This window comes from Hypomesus transpacificus, chromosome 8, assembly GCF_021917145.1.
Source record: "Hypomesus transpacificus isolate Combined female chromosome 8, fHypTra1, whole genome shotgun sequence".
In the NCBI taxonomy this organism is placed as follows: domain Eukaryota; kingdom Metazoa; phylum Chordata; class Actinopteri; order Osmeriformes; family Osmeridae; genus Hypomesus; species Hypomesus transpacificus.
Window position 1 is genome coordinate 4,062,752 of NC_061067.1, and position 18,483 is coordinate 4,081,234.

The following is an 18,483-nucleotide window of genomic DNA, read 5'->3' on the forward strand; positions in this document are numbered from 1 at the left end:
AAGGGTCCTGATCTCGAAGGTCGCCGCCTTGTTTGCAACATGTCAACGTCCACGAGAATACAAGTGCTATCCCTGTACCGCTTGTTATTGAAAGAAAGCAAGAAATTCCCTTCATACAACTACAGGTAAATACATTCTAACACGATGTCATTCAGACTAGGTTAAATAATTGATTTTCAGCCGTTGTTATTACTCTAAACCGTCACCATGAAGCTTTGCATCTTCTGTTTACATGAGCAGCCGCTTGTATAAGTTTACAGTTGAATGTTCAGCTATCCACGCTTCTCATTAGGTATAGTGTACTGTAGTTCATAATAACACAGTCATACACGGAAGGCTTTACATTGTGTGAAATTACTTAAATTGACTGCAACGCCTAAACGTTTAGATTACCTTACTATTCATGTGGATGTCACTTGCAGCTTCGATAGCAATGCACACCAAACATTTAATAGTACCTATTATATTCTGAGAATATCAATGAAATGCAGGTCCAAATTGCCCACCTTGATCTGATGTAGGATTAACTTAATTTAAGTTCCATTGTCATTATTATGAAACATTAATTAGCCGTGAGATTCTCAATCGTTGTTAACATTACAATTAAACGGTATCTTAGCTGCAAGAGTTGATTCAGGAAGTGTTGTTATCAGCATCGTTAGACGTATCCTGTCCTAATACACTGAATACAAACCCTGAACGTTTTTTTCTTTGTTTATTGGTTTGTAATGGTCACCCTATTTGTGGGTTAGGGTCATCTAGAACCTTTCTTGATCATTAATTTACACCAGAGAGAAAAAGCCATGGTTGTCTCTCTCTTTCATTCATCTTGTCTTGTCCTCTCACTCTCCACTTTTTACCTCTTTCTTCCCCCTTTCATTTCTCTCATTATCTCTCCACCTTTCCTGAAAGAAGGGGAATTGACACATTACCCTGTATCAGAGTGTAAAGATGGCCGCTCCATGTCTTGGTTGGAGCTTAAAGCAGGGACAGTGCAGTTCCCCTAGGCGAGACCTCCACCAGAGGATACAGAAAGACAACGATACTTCAGAACTGGGAGAGAGGTTGAGAAGAGCAGGAAGTGAGCAAGGGACAAGGAAGAGAAGAGAGCTGTTGCCCTCAGGCTAAACCTCCACCAGAGGCAATAGGACTGTTGGGAGAGGAGGACAGAGCAGAGAGGAAGGAAGACAGAGCAGAGAGGAAGGAGGAGAGCAGAGAGGAAAGAGGAGAGAGAGGAGGAGAGAGCAGGGAAGAAGGAGGAGAGAGTGAGGAGTGAAGAAGATGGAGGAGCGCAAGAGCAAAGAGGGAGGGGAATATGAAGGAGGCAGGGTGAGTTGTGCACTTAAGCAGACAGATAAAGCTCAGAGGAAGATTGAAAAGAATGAAAGATTCAGAAAGAGACTAGATGGAGAGAGAAGGGAAGAGAGGCCATGGTGTTCAGTAGGAGACGAGGCCGGAGAGAGGGCGTGGGGGAAGGATTCAGAAAGGCAGAATAAAGATTCTCTGAGAAGCATAGAACAGGGACAGAGAGAAGACTGGGGGGAAAGAGGAAGATGATGAGGATGGTGACTGGTATTCTACGAGGATGGAGAAGACAGGAACAAGAGTGGGAGAGGAAGAGAGGACGGAGTGGGTAGGGTGGAGAGGGAGAAGATGTGGGGAGCTGTCAGTGTGTTCTGTCTGTGTGAAAGGAGCAGCGCTAGTTTATACACCCCAGTGTTGCTGCAGTCTCTTACCAGCCTGATCAGACACAAGTAGGGCATCTCTTACGTAGCAGTAAGCCTCCCTGCCTGCCCCCGTCTCTCTCTGACGATGCAGGGTGTGTCTGTGCGCAGATCTCCTGTTAGTCACAAAGACACGGGTCTGTCAGCAGCGGGAGCCTGACAAACCTCTGATGAATTAGTGATCACGGAAACCCAGGCTCATGGAGAATTCCCTGTGAAGTCTGTCCTCCCTCTCTCTCTCTCTCTCTCTCTCTCTCTCTCTCTATCTCTCTCTCTCTCTCTCTCTCTCTGTCTCTCTCTCTCTCTCTCTCTCTGTCTCTCTCTCTCTCTCTCCTTCTTTCATTTCATCATCCCTCGCTCGCTCGCTCTCTCTCTCTCTCTCTCTCTCTCTCTCTCTCTCTCTCTCTCTCTCTCCTTATTTCATTTCATCATCCCTCTCTCGCTCTCTCGCTCTCTCTCTCTCTCTCTCTCTCCCCCATCTCTCTCTGCCCGTTTCTGTATCTCTGCCTTACTCCCCTTCCCTCCATCCCCTCCCATGATCCCGTCCCTCCTCCCTCTTTTCTCCAAATGTGTTGAGCTGTTGGGATCAAATGGGAGGTCTTGGAAGGGTGCATGGTTCTGTATTTAGCCCTGTTGGGCCTGTGGGAGCCTGGGGGCCCCTGGTGGGCTACCCACTGACACTTAGTCTTCAAACAGACTCTAAACTCCACAGCTCACTCTTGATCCTCTGTCTCACTTTGTCTGACGACAACACCCTTCATGCGGGTTGGCACTGATGTCATTTTGGCTGTGTGCGTGTGCATGCTGGCGTTGGTATGATGTGCGCACGAGTCATTAGTTGTTTCTCTCCGAGCCGTACAGTTCGGAGCCCTGAGTCTCATTAAGAGTGCTCCTCGTTAGCGTGTGGAACCTATACACCGTAGGAATAATCAGCATCATTACCAGCATTACTATCCACTGGTGGTAGGGGAGGGCGTCTCGCACTGATGATGTCACCGTGTCAGATCGTTCCTCAGGGAGATGCATGACTCTACTCCGTGTGAAAGAACTCACGTACTGTAAAAGTCACTGGAAAATACCTTTCTGGTACCTTTTTCTCAGACACCAAAAAGGAACTGACAGAAACAAATGTACTGGATAATTATTGAAATGAAGGAAGGTGTTCCTGTTCATTTGTGTGATTGAACAAGGTCATGGCTTTGACTCATCCGACAGTACTGTATGTTCCATCAGAAATGCAGAACCATGCTTAACAGCTCTGTAATAGCTTTGTAATAGATGAATTTATAAGTTCATCTATAATTCACCAACCGATATGATCATGCAAAATGTAGAAGTCAACATTAAAATCGGAATAATCCTCGTGTCCTTCACTGAGAAAAAGTTGAGTTTACCGAACCACTGTGAAGGAAGCTTGCTAGTTCCCATGTTACACAGGAAGTGATGTATGGTTCTCCATCCTGTTGAATGTCTTTTGGAGCTATCCAGTCAATCACTGAGTGATTTAGATAAAAGCTAAGTGCCTTTTGTTTTCTAGGCCTTCAGAAACTTCCAGAAAAAAAGAGACTTGGATTAGAGTGATTAGTGTGAGAGCATTATGAGTAAACATCTTCATTCTGTCTTGGGCTCTTGTTGCCGTGGGCTACAGATCAGTCTCCTATGAGTCACTCCTGGTGTTGGATCCAAGATGGCTGACTCAGAGGAGAGGAAGAGAGAGAGGGGGACACACATGTCACTTTATCCTTCCACTGCCCCCATCCACCCTCCACCCCTTCTGTCACGCACACACGCACACTCCACACAAAGGCCTACAGTACAGCACACACACACACATCCCTCCTTCCTGTCTAATCTGGCTTGATCCCTCCATCTCTATTCTGTTAGCTGGGACAGAGGAGGCAGATGGGAGACATGGTTAGTCAGCCTGCTCTCTCCAAGAACACACACACACACACATGGGGCTCATATACGCACACACACACATTGAAACTAGCTTCTTGTCTTGCATGAATCAGTTGGTGACAGAGCGAGCAGGCTGAATGTCTGACCACTGGTGTACAGCTCAGCGCTCTAACAAGCTGTCTCCAGCTGGTCCTATCTCCCCTCCATCCCCCCCTCTCTCTCTTTCTCCTCCCTATATCCCTCTCTCCCCCTGCATCCCCTTCTCCCTTTCTCCAACTCTCATTCCTATGAGCACAGACTCACAAACCCACGCAGACCTCTCTTCCATATCTGAGTCTGTCAGGCAGCCTCTTCTCTGTTACACACACACCCACACACACACACACACACGCACACACACACACACACACACATTTGCACACGTCTCCGCATCACTCTCGTCTTTGTTAGGGCGGAGCCTCCCAAGGCTCTGACAGGAAGTTCCTTTGATCTACAAATCTTTGGATGTGCTGAACTTCCTGTCTGCTTCACACAGACCCTAGCTGCCAGATAAAAGCCTATCTTCTCTCTCCTCTCCAGTCTTCTCCTCATCTTATTTTTCTTCCTCGTTTGTGTGCATCGTATGTGATTTGTGAATTCAAATAAAACATGTAAGGTGTGTGTGTGACTGTGTGTGTGTTTCAGGACCTATGCCTTGCGGCGGGTGAGAGATGCCTTCAGAGAGAACCAGAAGGTAGAAGACCCCAGAGCTGTGGATGAACTGCTGCACAACGCACAAAACACTCTAGCTGTCATACAGAGACAAGTGAGGTCACACACACACACATGCACATGGATATACACATGGACACTCACACACACACTCCAGGGGGTAACTTGTAGATGAACACCTGTTTATCGCCCACCTGTCCGCCGGCATCGCCGTAGCAACGCCGCTGGGCTAATCACCGCTGATGCCCTGCTGTTGGGTGCTTTGTACCCATAATGCACTTGAATCCTCCCAGCCAATCCCAGGGGAGTGTGGCCTACCCAGCTTTCTCTCTCTCTCTGTCGTCTCTCTCTTTCTCTTTTCCTTTCATCTCTAACTTTAACTCACCTCTCTCAGATTCAGATTCAGGCAGGAGAACAGTTCCAAAGCTGTAGTTAAATATGAAGCCAATCAGTGTAATAGGTAAATGTGTTAATAGTATTTATTCATTTCTCAGTTGTCTCTGACTCTCTCTACCCTCCCCCAAACCTACTGCACACACTGGACACACGTCCCCCATCAGGAGCACGGCTGTCCAGCACACATTCAGTTGAGTCTTTCAGTTCAGTGACAGACGGTTCAGATCAGCTGTGGAATGATACCAGTATTGATTGATTTTACATGTCCTGACCACAGCAAGCACGCACGCATGAAAGTGCGCGTGTGTCTGTGTGTGTGTGTGTGTGTGTGTGTGTACAGGGGGATGCAGATGGATGTGGGATGTGTACTGTGTGGGTGGTATTGACCACTACTGCAACTGCTGGTTGGTGTGTGTACATGTGTCTGTGTGTGTGTACATGTGTGTGTGTGTGTGTGTGTGTGTGTGTACGTGTGCTTAGTCAGGCTCTTTCTAGCAGCACTCACCAGGATGACAAATCACACATTGCAGGCGTGCGCACACACAAGAACACACCCCCACACTCACTCTCTCCCACAGAGACACCACTTGAACTCATTTTGACAGTCCACACATTGTGCCAGGGTAAGCATGGCACACACACACACACACACACAGCAGCAGGCTGAGCAGCATGCTGGGGGGTGGGGGGTGGGGGCAGAGGAAGGAGTGGCACCACAACTCACACCGGGTATTTGGGTGCAGTGACTCATCCTGTGTTGGCACTCTCACACACATGGACACACATACATGCATATGTACTCGTGCATGAAGAAAACACACTAGCGTTCTCCAAAGCTCTTCCCCTCTTTTTCTGCTTCTCTCTCCCTTGCAAACTCTCGTTGCCATGTTGATTTTTTACTCCTCCCATTCCCATACTCTCTGTCACGTGACGTCACTCATCTGTTCAGTGTCCCGCTGTGTGGGTTGGGGCTGTTGACTCAGGTGGCAGGGTTGATCCCCCCCGCCCCCTCATCTCAACCAGGCCCAGGGGGCTAGAAGGATGGAGCTGTTGGTTGATTTACCCCCCCCCCCCCCCTCTCTCTCTCTCTCTGTTTCTCCAGATAATGTGGACCCAAAATGGTGGGAAGGGGAGGGGGTGCAGGATAACAAGATGTTCAACTTCCAGCCCCCAGCAAATACCTGCTTTGCACCTTTTGGCTCTCTCTTTTCTGTCTTCCACTCTCTCTCTCTCTCTCCTTATCTTCCCTTTCCTGTAACTATGACTGTCATTAGGCTGGATGGGTGGGGAGAGCCTTTCACTTCAGGCTGACAGCAATACCCTGCCACTAAGGAGTTATGTGATTGGATAAGAAGGCAATAAGCAGGCGTGGGATTGGACAAAGCCATATTTATAGCAGCAGCAGATTGGCCCAGGGGAGTGCTGTGAACTTCTACACCACAGAAATTTATGTTCTGTGTAAATGTAGTATGTGATTGAATCTGTGCCCTGCCTGCCTGCTTGCCTGTCTACCTGCCTGTCAGCTTGTCTACCCGCCTGTCTGTCTACCTGCCTGTCTGTCTACCTGCCTGTCTGTCTACCTGCCTGTCTCCTGCTCCCCTCTTACCCCTCCACTGAAGGTGTATCCAACTTGTGAATGAAGGGATTTTCAGGCTGATTTGCAGTCTGTACAGTTTATCCTCCTGGTTGAATGGAAGGGGGGATGGTATGTGTGTACTTGTCTTTTAAACAGAGAGAGATAGAGTGAGGATTCAACTCTCCAGAAGAAGGGAAACTGGTCTGGTCTGGTCAGGTTAGCTGGTCTGGTCCACACCAGTGAAGCAGCAGTTACAGTGAATTTCGAGAACCATGGTGCTCGTTACAGCAGATAGTCCTGATACACCAAATTTACCAGTAGTCCAGATATATCATTTCTCTGGAATCAACAGGTCGCAACAGGAATCTGCAGTCTTCTGACTCACCCTGTTGTCGCAATCATACCAGCCCTGACCTCTGTGCTCCCTCCATCCCCCCCTGTTTTCTGTTTCAGCAGTCTGAATCTGGGCCGAGTTTCAAACTCCTCCTCTTTCTGCCCCTTCTCATCCTCCTCCCTCAGTAAAAAGTTGTATTAGTCTCCTGTCTGGTCGATTTTACTCCTTTCTGTCCTTCCCTCGTTTTCTCTCTCTCTCCCTCTCTCTCTTTGCTCTACTCATCTTTTTCTCCCTTGCGCTGCGGCAGAGAGCCAGGGATAGATAGAGGGAAGAGAGAGGCAGAGGGAGGGGAAGAGGGACGGAGGCAAAGAGAGAAATGGTGAAAGGGAGGATGGGAGAGAGGGAGGGATGGAGGTAGAGAGAAAGGTAGAATATAAAGATGATGGATTACAGCTGCAGCCTGCTGTAGATGTAGCAGAGTACAGCATCATCTCCCCAAACAAATCTGCCCTTTTCTCTCTCCGAGCAGAACGGAGCGATGAACAGGAATATAATCTACTTTTCTAAACTTTCCTGCTCTATATCTTTTATTATCCTTAACCTTCTTGATGTGTGTGTTTCCTCGCACAAGCATGTGTGCGGGTGGCAGTGGCAGTCCAGGCTGTTATGACATTCTGATGGAGCCAATTAATGCCACTGTGACAAGCAACAACTTTAAATCAACAATCTTTCCATGTTACCTAGCTGCTGTGTTTAACCTGACATGCCTAGAGAGCTATATAGAAGGTACAACATGACAGACAGATACAATGTGTGTGTGTGTTGCGTGTCTTCCTTGGTGATGTAGGGATATGGGGTGTATATTTCATCAGAAGTACAAGCATCCTTCAGGCCAGCAGTCATGCAGAGCCTCTGATGGAGCTGCTCAAAGTGATGCAGTTATCTTCAATGATCTCGCCACACTTCAATCTCAACACTAGACTTCACCTATACTATGTTGTTTTATTGTCTAATATCCGTTCATCTCTCTCTCTCTCTTTGTCTCTCTGCCATAGATTGCAATCTTATTGATTTGATCTTTTCCCCATCAAAAAAAAACTCTTCAACTTTCTTCATTTTTCGATCTAGAGTCAGAAGCTAATGGGGTTAGCATTAGCGTCTCAGAGTAGCAAATTCCACAAGTGCGCTAATAGCTTTCTTAGCACTGGGATGTCTGCAGGCATCTACCGTACATTAGCCAAGTGTCTCAGTGGAACAGAATCAGCAGAGCTAGACAGATTATCTGGCACTGAGAGAGGGAAACAGACTAGATGTTTCAATTTCATTTTTTTTGTACAATTGTTCAGTCTCAACTTCCACACAGAACTGTCTCACACACAGCAAAAGAGAAAAGAGGCTGGGAGTGAGATCTCACCAGTGTTTGACCATGTTCATATCAACCTGTGTCCTCGGCTGTTTGTGTTTGTTTACTCTGTAAAGTCCCTCATCCCTGTGTGTTTACTGCTGTGTGTGCGCCAGCCTGCACGTCTGTTTGAACATCTGTGTGCATGTGTGGGTCACCGTTTGGGACTGGGGGAGGAGAGGGGGGAATGAGGGAAGGGATGAGAGGGTGGAGGTAAGGGAGGGGGGAGGTGAGGGGATGAGAGGGCGGAGGTGAGGGGATGAGAGGGGGAAAGCAGGTAGGCCTGTGGTTTTGTGTTTGTTGTTGGTCGAGGGTGAAATGGCCGTGAGAGGGTTGGAGGCTCCACAACACTGAAAAAACACTTTCCATTCCACACAAACATCAGTGTGCTGCCTGGATTGAAGTATTTCATCTGGTCTCCAACAGGGATGGTGAAACAGAGGAGAAGTTCAGAGTCACGCATCTCTCTCCTCTACCTCGCTCTCTCTCTCCTGTATCCCTCTCTCTCTCCTCTAGCTCTCTCTCCTCTACCCCTCGCTCTCTCTCCTCTAGCTCTCTCTCTCTCTTCTATCTCTCTCTCCTCTCCCTGTCTCCTCTACCTCTCTCTCTCTTCTAGCTCTCTCTCTCCTCTCTCTCTCTCTCTCTCTCTCTCTCTCTTTCTCTCTATCCTCTAGCTCTCTCTCTCTCCTCTAGCTCTTTCTAGCTCTATAAATTGTTGTTTGCCATGAATGAGATCCATGGTGGTAATATAGATCAGGTATCAGTGTTGTTGCTGTCAACAATGGTCCTGTGTCCAAGGTCGTGACCTGCTGTTAGTGGTCAGGGTCAGAGGTTACAACTGCTGCTGTGACAGACGAGAGCCAGGCGTGGCTCTGTCAGGGGGAGGGGGGGGGAGAAGAGGGATGAAGCGATGAAGGGATGGCCTATCTGTCCGTTAGTGTGCTGATCGATGGGTCTGTTTGTTTGAGATCTGCTCTGGGAGATAGCTCTGTTGTTAGGGTGTCACACACACACACACAGCATTTCGTTCTCTTTGCCTGTGGCATGGATTCATCAGGTTCTCTTAAAGGCACAGGGCACTTTATTTGGTGTCTGTTTGCTCCCATGGAGGCTGACCCCCCCCTTTCTATTTCTTCTCCTCCTCCTCTTGTCTCCCTCCTCTTGTCTCCCTTCTTCTCTGTATGAGTACTCTACCTGTTGCACACTTAAAGAAGTTTAGTTAAGATATAATATTATGGAGAGGAAGGGAGGAGGAGGTAGAGAGGATGGAGGAGAGAGGCGGAGAGATTGGGGAGGGTAAGAACAATAATGAATAACTGGGCTGTCTATTTTTAACCAAATTCTCCTTTCCTACTTTTCTCTCCTCTCTCCCCCACTCTTCTGTTTTCTCTATGCTATGGACTAAAGCAAAGGATCAGAGTTTGGAGCTAGGGAATCTCCAAAACTCAAGAATGTATTGGGGTTTCTCTCTCTTTCTCAGCACCAGGTTGACTTCAGTTCTCACCAGTTCCAATGATAGAGTATGTGTTGTGATGAAACAGCTCTGTGTCCACACACACACAATGGGCCCGCAAAGGTTGTCCACTCGTTAGGACTACAACACTGTGTGTGTGTGTTTTACACAGAGAGAAAATGAGAGAGATTTCTTAGACAGGAGTGTAGCCAAAATAATATTTGTCGTGCAAGTGTGTTAAATTGAATTTATTATAATATGGGTGGTCAGACTGGGCCTGGGCTAATCCAATAGGTTAACACTTCCTAATTATTCTAGTCCTGTGACTTCATTGTCAAGTTTGATTTGTGTGAGCTAATTGGGCAGCGGTGTGTAGGTGGGTATTGTGTAGCCACAGGAGCCAGACAGCAGAATATTGTAGCTTGTTCAGCCTTGCACTACAAGACCGCACTCCTACTTCAAACACATTCTCCTACCTCATCACACTCACACACCTATACTTCACAAACGCATTGTCAAACACCACACAAGCTTGGTAGCCAACACACACAGGCCCACTTGAGTGAGTGTGTGGTGTGAGTTCGCTGGGCACAATGCCATGGTTGGTAATAGAGCTGTGAAACCACGGCGATTTTTAAAGGTCGGCAGGGGCGGGGCCTGGTACCGGGGAACGTTGATTGGGTCGTTAATGCAGGCTGCTCTGTAGTTCGGATATGGTCTGTGTGTGTGTGGGTGTGTGTGTGCGGCTGTGCGCGCGTGTGTGTGTGTGTGCGGCTGTGAACGTGTGTGTGTGCGCGCGTCAAGCTGGGCGCTTTCTTGTTAAAGCTTCAGTTGGAGATCGCATTGGTTTGAGATGTTTTTCATTATTCAGATCAGGAAGAAGAGAAACTCTTAACACACTTTACAGAGAGTGTGTGTGTGTTAAAGATACACTTTTGTGTGCTGTTAACTGACCAACCCGAGAACCGTGGAGAAGCAACATAATTGCCTTTTGGAGGGTTGGGGAGGAAAGGGGTAGAGAAGGGAGATGGGGAGGAGGAAAGAGAGGGGATGCTGTAAAGGGAGAAGGAGAGGACAGGAGGGGAGGTGATGAGTCAAGGGAGGATGGGAGCCTTGGGGCATCATCTGTCTGTCCTCTCAAGGTCAGACACTAGACAGTACTGCTCCTACACACACACACACACACACACACACACATGGTTCCAGTAAGTATATCAGTGTGGTGTAATCAGAGAGGTCCCAGTAGCATGGTCTCGTTTAGCCACAGACTGTGGGGGGGAGGGGGGGTCATGCCCAGGAGAGGAAAACACGGTTTCCCTCTCCTCTTCCCTCTCCATCCCTGCTTCCATCGTTTCAGCCTTACCTCTGGTGAGGCTGAGGGATGATCCTGTTTCTGTCACTACTGTAGAGTGTGTGTGCGTGCGTGCGTGCATGCGTGTGCGCTGTTTGAGTTAGAGACAAGCTGTTTTTGTGTGACAGTCTGCACAGATAAAGAAGCTAGTCTGTTTTTGTCGTTTTCAGACAGAACTCAATGTGCGTCGCAGTCGCCCATGGGTTCAACGCACAACTGACTAGGTGTTTGGGGAAGTTGAGAAGATAGCGCAAAATGTCAGGAGAAAAAAAGATATATATATATTTATATATAGAGAGAGAGAGAGAGAGAGAGAGAGAGAGAGAGAGAGAGAGAGAGAGAGAGAGAGAGAGAGAGAGAGAGAGAGAGAGAGAGAGAGAGAGAGAGAGAGAGAGAGAGAGAGAGAGAGAGAGAGAGAGAGAGAGAGAGAGAGAGAGAGAGAGAGAGAGAGAGAGAGAGAGAGAGAGAGAGGAGAGAGAGAGAGAGAGAGAGAGAGAGAGAGAGAGAGAGAGAGAGAGAGAGGAGGTGGGGGGGGGTGTAGATAGAGACATCAGAGGATTAACATCTGAACACAATCTCCATAATACTCCAGGCTGTGTTTATTCAACTAAAACTTTCAGTCAGAGGCAAAATGCTCTCTTTCATTGACAGATGTCTCTCTCTCGCTCTACCTGACCAAACCTGTCTCTCCTCACACATTTATTCTCGGCCCCCTTCGGTTGCCACAGTAACCTACACCTGCAAAAAAGTGAGAGACAGCAGGGGAGAGAGAGAAAGAGAGAGGACAAAGTAGGTTCAGTATGAATGCTGCAAGTATCCCTGCTCCAGTCCACCTACAGCATACTGTGTTAAATGTTAAGTGTCGGGTAAAAATAGTATGTACCTTGAAGAGGAGTGGAGAGAGTCGCGGAGGAAGGGAGAGCTTGAAGGGAGAGCTTGATGAATACTGCATGTTGGGTTTCAGTAGCAGAGAAGTCTCTGACTCCCCCCCAACCTGAAGGGAGGAAGATCACAGAACCAGAGAACTGACCCCCTCTTCTGCCATCCACCTCTCCTCTCATCCCTCCTCATCTTCTCCCACCACCCTTCCTCTCCTCTTCCCACTACCCCCTTCTCCTCCTTCCACCCCCTTCTCCTCCATCCACCCCCTCTCCTCCTCCTCACCTCCTCCTCCTAATCCTCCCACCCCCTCTCCTTCTCCTCCTCTCTCCCCCTCTCCTCCTCCTCTCACCCCCTCTCCTCCTCCTTCTCCTCCTCTCTCCCCCTCCCCTCCTCATTCCCTCTCTTGCAGACACCCGATTTTAAGTCTGATCCTCGATTTCTCGTCACCACTGCTCAGAGAAACCCACATCTATTCTCACACACACAAACACGTGTGTGTGTGCGCCCACACGCACACACACACGTCATGAGGTGATAACAAATGAACAGAAATACTCCCATCACCAGAGACTCAGAAGAAACTAAAGAGAGAGAGAAAGAGCGGGAGGGAGAAAGAGGCGGGTAGGTGAAGGGAGAGTGAGAGAGAGAGAGATCTGTGGGAGTGGAAGAGGAGGGTTAGAAATGGGGGAAGCCCACATTAACCTTTGCTGCTGTTTGTCTTTCTGCGTCTTCTCCTCCTCCTCCAGCGAGTCATGACCGGAGGGAAGCGCGTGCTTGTGGTTGTGTGCAAATATATATGCCTTTGTGCTTTGCTGGATGCGTGTGGGTGCGTGTCCATTGTGTTCTATTGTTGAAGTAGACAGCAGTGTGTGTACAGTTGTGTGTGTGTGTGTGTGCGTGCGAGAGAGAGACTCTTTAGTGACAGTCTATGAGATAGCTGCAGCAGACGCAGCGATTAGCATGAAAGCTGAGATTGTTGCGTGCTGATTGGTCAAGAGGGGGAGCAATGGGCCCGCCTCCATTCTCCACGCCCCCTCCACCAGCCCAGTCACGCACCGGGGGTGCACCTACAAAGGGAGTGTGTGTGAGTGTGTGTGTGAGAGAGGGAGAGAAGGAGAGGGAAATGAACAGGATTGAAAAGGATGAAGCAGTAGATTGCCATTTGATGCTTTTCAAATGTAGCTGCTGCCCTCTAGTGGTGAAATATAGACACAACTCTTACACTGCAGCCTCTCTTAGCCTCCAAAGAGGCTGTCTGTGCCTTTGAGACAGGCACACACAGTAGCAAAAACACACATTGACATGATTCTGACTAAGACAATGTGAAACAAGGTGAAAGAGAGAACCTGCATATAAACACAGAAGATCCGGCTGGTTGTTCACACAATCACGTGGAAATAATCACACGTTCTCTCCTTCTTATTTCTCACACACACTCCCAGATGGAGGTGTAAAGACTGCTGATTTGAGGCGTGTTCACAACGCTCTTGAAAGTGACACACCACTGTCTCACTCAGATCACACACACATGCCTGTAAACACAGTCATACAAGATATTCTCCTTCTCTCTCTCCTTCTCTCTCTTTACCTGTCAGTCCTTCCATTTACCCGCCTCGCCAATCATCTTCCTGTTCACCCATCTCCTTCCTTCCTTCCTCCATCTCTCCTTCCTCCCATCTCTCCCTCCCTCTCGTCCTTCAGAAGTCTCCGTTATGACACCAGGCCAGCTGTTATTCTGGCTTTGATATCTGGGGGAAATATCTGCCCTCTAGCCAGCTGAACACTGGGTGGTGTGTGTGGCTGTGTTTGCCTGTCTGTCTGTGTGAGCAAATATTCCTCACTGCAGCACTAAGTCTCTGCTGGGGGCAGGGGGCACTGATAGGAGGAGAAGGAGGTGGTGGGGAGAGTAGAGGAGACGGATGGAGGAGGAGCTGGTGGGAATGAAAGAGGAGGAGGAGGAGAGAAGGGGGGGTACTGTATGTTGTATGTAAAAGGTATTGAATATTAGAAGTAATTATGGGAGAGAGAGAAAGATCAAGGGAACACTAAATTGGACCAGCTACAGTTAAGTGTTTGAGGAGTTTGAAAGACTTTGTAATGTCAGCAGCAGCCCTGTGTGTGTGTGTGTGTGTGTGTGTGTGTGTGTGTGTGTGTGTGTGTGTGTGTGTGTGTGTGTGTGTGTGTGTGTGTGTGTGTGTGTGTGTCTGTGTGTGTGTGTGTGTGTGTGTGTGTGTGTGTGTGTGTGTGTGTGTGTGTGTGTGTGTGTGTGTGTGTGTGAGACCATAGGGTGCATGGCATCTGAAGGTCAAGGACATGCCAGTCTGCAGTTTCTCTCTGGGCACACAGGTGCCCATCCCCAGGGGTGCCTTCCTCTAGAACACACACACATGCTCTCTCTTGTTCTCTCACATATTCACACACACGCAAACTTCATTCCCCTGCTGAGGTCAGGAAATAGTGTTATTTTGCTACAGAGGCAACTGAGATGATCCTGTAGGGAAGAGACTATGTGTGTATGTGTGTGCATGTGACAGGAATGAAGGGAAAGAAATTGTGTGCTTGTGTGAGAAAGCTTTCTTCCCTCTTGGGTGGGCTACAGTTCATAGGTGCGTCTCTGTCATGCACACACACTCCAAACCCCTGTCATAATGTCTTCATTAATATTAGACTTTTTAATAAATGTCATGAATTTAATGAAAGGGTCAAACCTGTCACGGAAAAGTGCTTCAGCACTGTACTCCCTTTTGAAATTTCTGGCAAACAACACTGCAGATTAGAAATTTGATGTCCTTAGCAAAAACATTGAAGTATTTCCACACCGCTGACATCATTGCCCTTTGCTGGCAAGCTCTGTGATAATGGCTAGATCGAATGAGAATTTTTTTGGCGGCCAAACTTTCAGTGCATCCCTGGTGTATTTATTCTGCACTGAAGCAGAATACTCTTTCCCAGAGGAGAGGGGCCCTCCACCTACACTAAATGTATGTGTCTGTCGTTATCTAGTTCTATCTCTCTTTCTATATACAGTGTACATTTACCTCTCTATCTCCTCCTCACACAGGTGTCCTTAGGAAGGATGTATGAAATTCAGAAGACCATAATAGAGAGGAACTGACACCAGCCAAACAGAAGGGAGGGATGAGGGAGTGGAGAAGATGGAGGACTCGACACACACAGGATTCCTTGTTTTGGTTCAAGGAATGTATAAAACAGGAAGCATCGGAGACCTTGTAACCCTGAACAGTGTTCTGAGTACCTCCCACGGTCTATCATAAACTGCATGCAGCAGCTCTCATGCTTCCTGCTTTGATAAAGTCCTCGTTTTGAATCTCTTTGTTAACAGTGCAGTGACGACATCATCCACTGATGTAAATGTACTTTTACCCCTCGTTACCTCGGTGCTGTGATTCATGATGTATGACAATTACATGATAGTGGTGTCATTATCATAGTCATGGCCATCCTGTACATTGCTGTATGTGATCAGCTTCAGCCTTGACCCCCTCCAGGATATATCTGCTTGACTGTACTGTATATATGGGTTTGCTCTCATGTGAGATGCTGTTTAAATAAATGAAATATTAAATGAAATGTTCTGAACGTCAGCAACTCCTTTCTTTTTTTTCAAGAGCTCAGAGTAGAGATTTTTGCTTGTCCACACACACCACATGAAGACGAGGATGATGGTGGCCTCCTGACCAGAGTTCCTGTGACCTGGGTTACAGGACCATAGGTTAGTGTGTTGTAAGGGGGTGAAGGTATGCCACAAGGCTGAGCATGCCCATAAATAGCCCCATGTGTTAGTTTAGGCAAGTCCAGACCCAATGACACCGGTGTAAAGATCACATTTGCTCAACACACACACACACACTAACCTCCAAAGGTTGCTCAAACAGAAGAGAACGCACAAAAGCACACTACACTCGGGGGTTTAGGCAACACTACACAGTTGCCTAAACCTCCGCCTGATGTAAGAGTGATGGGCTGGTGTCTTCCTGTCTGGCCCTTCTCTCTCACCAACATGGCCGTGTTCCACAGAGAGCTAACCCCAAAGCATTGGAACTGGAAAACAGATTTGCCATCGTAGTAAAGATAAATAAAACCTCAATAAACAATAGCCTTGTTCTTTTGAGTGAGGAGAGATGAGGAGAAGCAGGGCACTGTGGGGAAGGCGGGTCAGCATGATGATGGCTTAGTGGATTTCATTTTATGGGGGGTTTATATTTAGGAACAGTCAGTGTAGAGAGTATCAGTAACTTACTAACAGTAAGCTAGAAACTCCAGGTGTTGTAAACATGGAGACAGAACATTCCATGACCAGAAATGCTGCCCTCCTTGCAAATCGGTCTGTGGAGAACTCTGTCTCTCAATAGCTCTCTCTTTTGTCTCACTTTATCCTGTAGCTCTCTCACTGTTTCTCTATCATCTAACCCTAACCCTCCCTCTTCCTCTTTTTTTCCATCGACAAACTAAACAGTTGTCATCAGGACTTTGGTCTGTGAGACTGCTCCAGGGCTTGGGAGGACAGGGACAGGGACAGGGACAGGGACAGGGACAGGGACAGGGACAGGGACAGGGACAGAGACAGGGACAGGGACAGGGACAGGGACAGGGACAGGGAGAGGGAGAGGGACAGGGACAGGGACAGGGACAGGGACAGGGACAGGGACAGGGACAGGGACAGGGACAGGGACAGGGACAGGGACAGGCTGAGCTCATCACATACATTACACACTTCATGACATAACAAACACGTGGTTTGTCATGAAAAGGACACAATAGCGAGATCATTCTTCCTGTGTTTCATGTTCACCATGTATACATATTGTGGGTGTCATACTGCTACTGGTACTATAATACAAACACAGAAATATCTATTATACCTCTTGGCCTACTTCCTACCAATCAGGCTGCCAGTAGGCAATTTATAATGCTAGCATAAACACAGGGCTGCACACACACACACACACACAATAACACAAATACAGGGAAAGGCACACATACACAGAGGCATGTTGTTCTGTTTCATTTTCCTCTGAGGCCAGTGAAGCCAAAAACACTATGTACAATAGTTACACTTCAATTCCATCCCATCACAGTCCTGAAGGTAGAGGTTTGAGTCAAATTGGACAGCAGTGACTGCCCTTGTTTATCATTATGAATTACTCCGATTTAGCCTCAGTCTGATAGGCCTTCGGACACAATACCACTTTGATAAGAATACGATGAGGGTACATGTCAATCAAAAATCAACAGATGACTTTAATAGTAAAGGGATAAAAAGATCGATCCATCCGTGAGCTGGGTCGAGAAAGATGACTTTTACGCATGAATTTCGCGTTTTGTGTAGGACTTTACGCACGGGCCTCAGGTGGCATGGAAGACCGCGCTGTCACACGTTGGCACGCAGTTGTACTTTAAGGTGTAGTTCTGACCGTCGTTGTTGTCCCAAAACTCGCCCTGGTCGTTCCTCAAGTAGACTGCAAAGTGAACCGAGGAACTTGGGTCGAGGAACGGGGGTGTGTACATCATGAAGGTAAAACGCTCACCGACCATCCCTGTTTCCTCCCCGGTTACTACCATCGCCTGTGCATCCACAAGGGAGAGCCAGTTGTTGAAAGTGTATCTCACCCCAACGTCCCTCTTTGAGGAACTGTGAGTATCGGTCCGAATGTGTCCACGGACATCAAACTGGGTGATGGTAATTTTCTCCAATGTGACGTGACGCTGCAGTACCCTCGCCTCGAAATCCACCGCCTCCGCTGGCATCTTGAACGTAGGTACGAAACGGTCCATGGTCAGGGCGGATTTAAAGTTTGAGCACAGGTCCCCAAGCAACTCGCGCTCCTGCTGCGGGGGAAAACTCTGCAGCCTCGAGAGAACTTTGGAGGGGATCATTGGATCTTCTGCTGTGCTGAAGTGCTTCACACTTGCCAGATCCAGACCCATTGAATCCGCAAACTTAACTCGTTTTCGACCGTTATTCGCGATATCCTCAAAAAGTGTGGCTTGGTCTGGATAGGCCGGCAGAGACTTCGCTCTTCTCCTGTCTTTCACGTAAAGTTCGCACGCTTCCGTTTCTGACAAATCTTTCAAATCCTCCCCATTCTCTGCCGGTTCTTCGCTGCTCACTGACAGCATGGCCCCCTCTGATGGTTGAACAGCCAGTTGGGTAGAATGCCGGAGAGTTGACTCGGACATATTTGGCAGCGCGCCGTCGTTATCCACCTTATGAGCTTGGAAAGACGAAGAGACCTGGTTAGAACTTTTCTCTCACGAGACACGCCCACCTTGTAAACCAAACAATATTAACAACCTGTACACAGCCATCTGTCATCATAATACGTCAGTGCCACGTAATGTAAGTTTACAAACAACTCTCATGCCAGGCTTCATTATTACACGTTTATTATTAGATAATAAATCCATCAATCATTTTAGTGATCCATTCATCACAATTACACCTGTACCCAATGTTTGCTAGATAGATTATTCATAGTTTTTGCAATAATTGATCATTTCAATCACATTGGATATTTATGATAAGTAGACTAGTGACACTGTCAAATACAATATTCATGTATAGATAATTTTAACTTGATCCACTTCAATTGGGAAATCTAAACAAATCCTCTTACATAATTGCACCGCAAGGCTACTGTGCTTCGACAGGTGCGTCACAAATGACACTGTCAATAAAGACCCTCTTGGCCGCGCATCTCACAGCCCACGAGATTGTGGTTAGTTGTTTG

General features: G+C 47.6%; 2 protein-coding genes across 2 annotated transcripts; one reads left to right on the forward strand and one right to left on the reverse strand.

Annotated features, from left to right (window-relative positions):
* The first annotated feature begins 3 nt into the window (after window positions 1-3).
* On the forward strand, window positions 4-15,354 carry LOC124470500 (LYR motif-containing protein 4A). Its single transcript, XM_047024418.1, has 3 exons — window positions 4-125; window positions 4,311-4,431; window positions 14,793-15,354. Exons 1-3 carry the CDS (start codon window positions 40-42, stop codon window positions 14,844-14,846), a joined length of 261 nt encoding a protein of 86 aa, XP_046880374.1. The 5' UTR covers window positions 4-39; the 3' UTR covers window positions 14,847-15,354.
* Window positions 15,355-16,366: 1,012 nt separating this feature from the next.
* ppp1r3g (protein phosphatase 1 regulatory subunit 3G) lies at window positions 16,367-18,172 on the reverse strand. Its single transcript, XM_047024392.1, has one exon. The coding sequence runs from the start codon at window positions 17,930-17,932 to the stop codon at window positions 17,099-17,101; it is 834 nt and encodes a 277-aa protein (XP_046880348.1). The 5' UTR covers window positions 17,933-18,172; the 3' UTR covers window positions 16,367-17,098.
* Window positions 18,173-18,483: the final 311 nt, after the last annotated feature.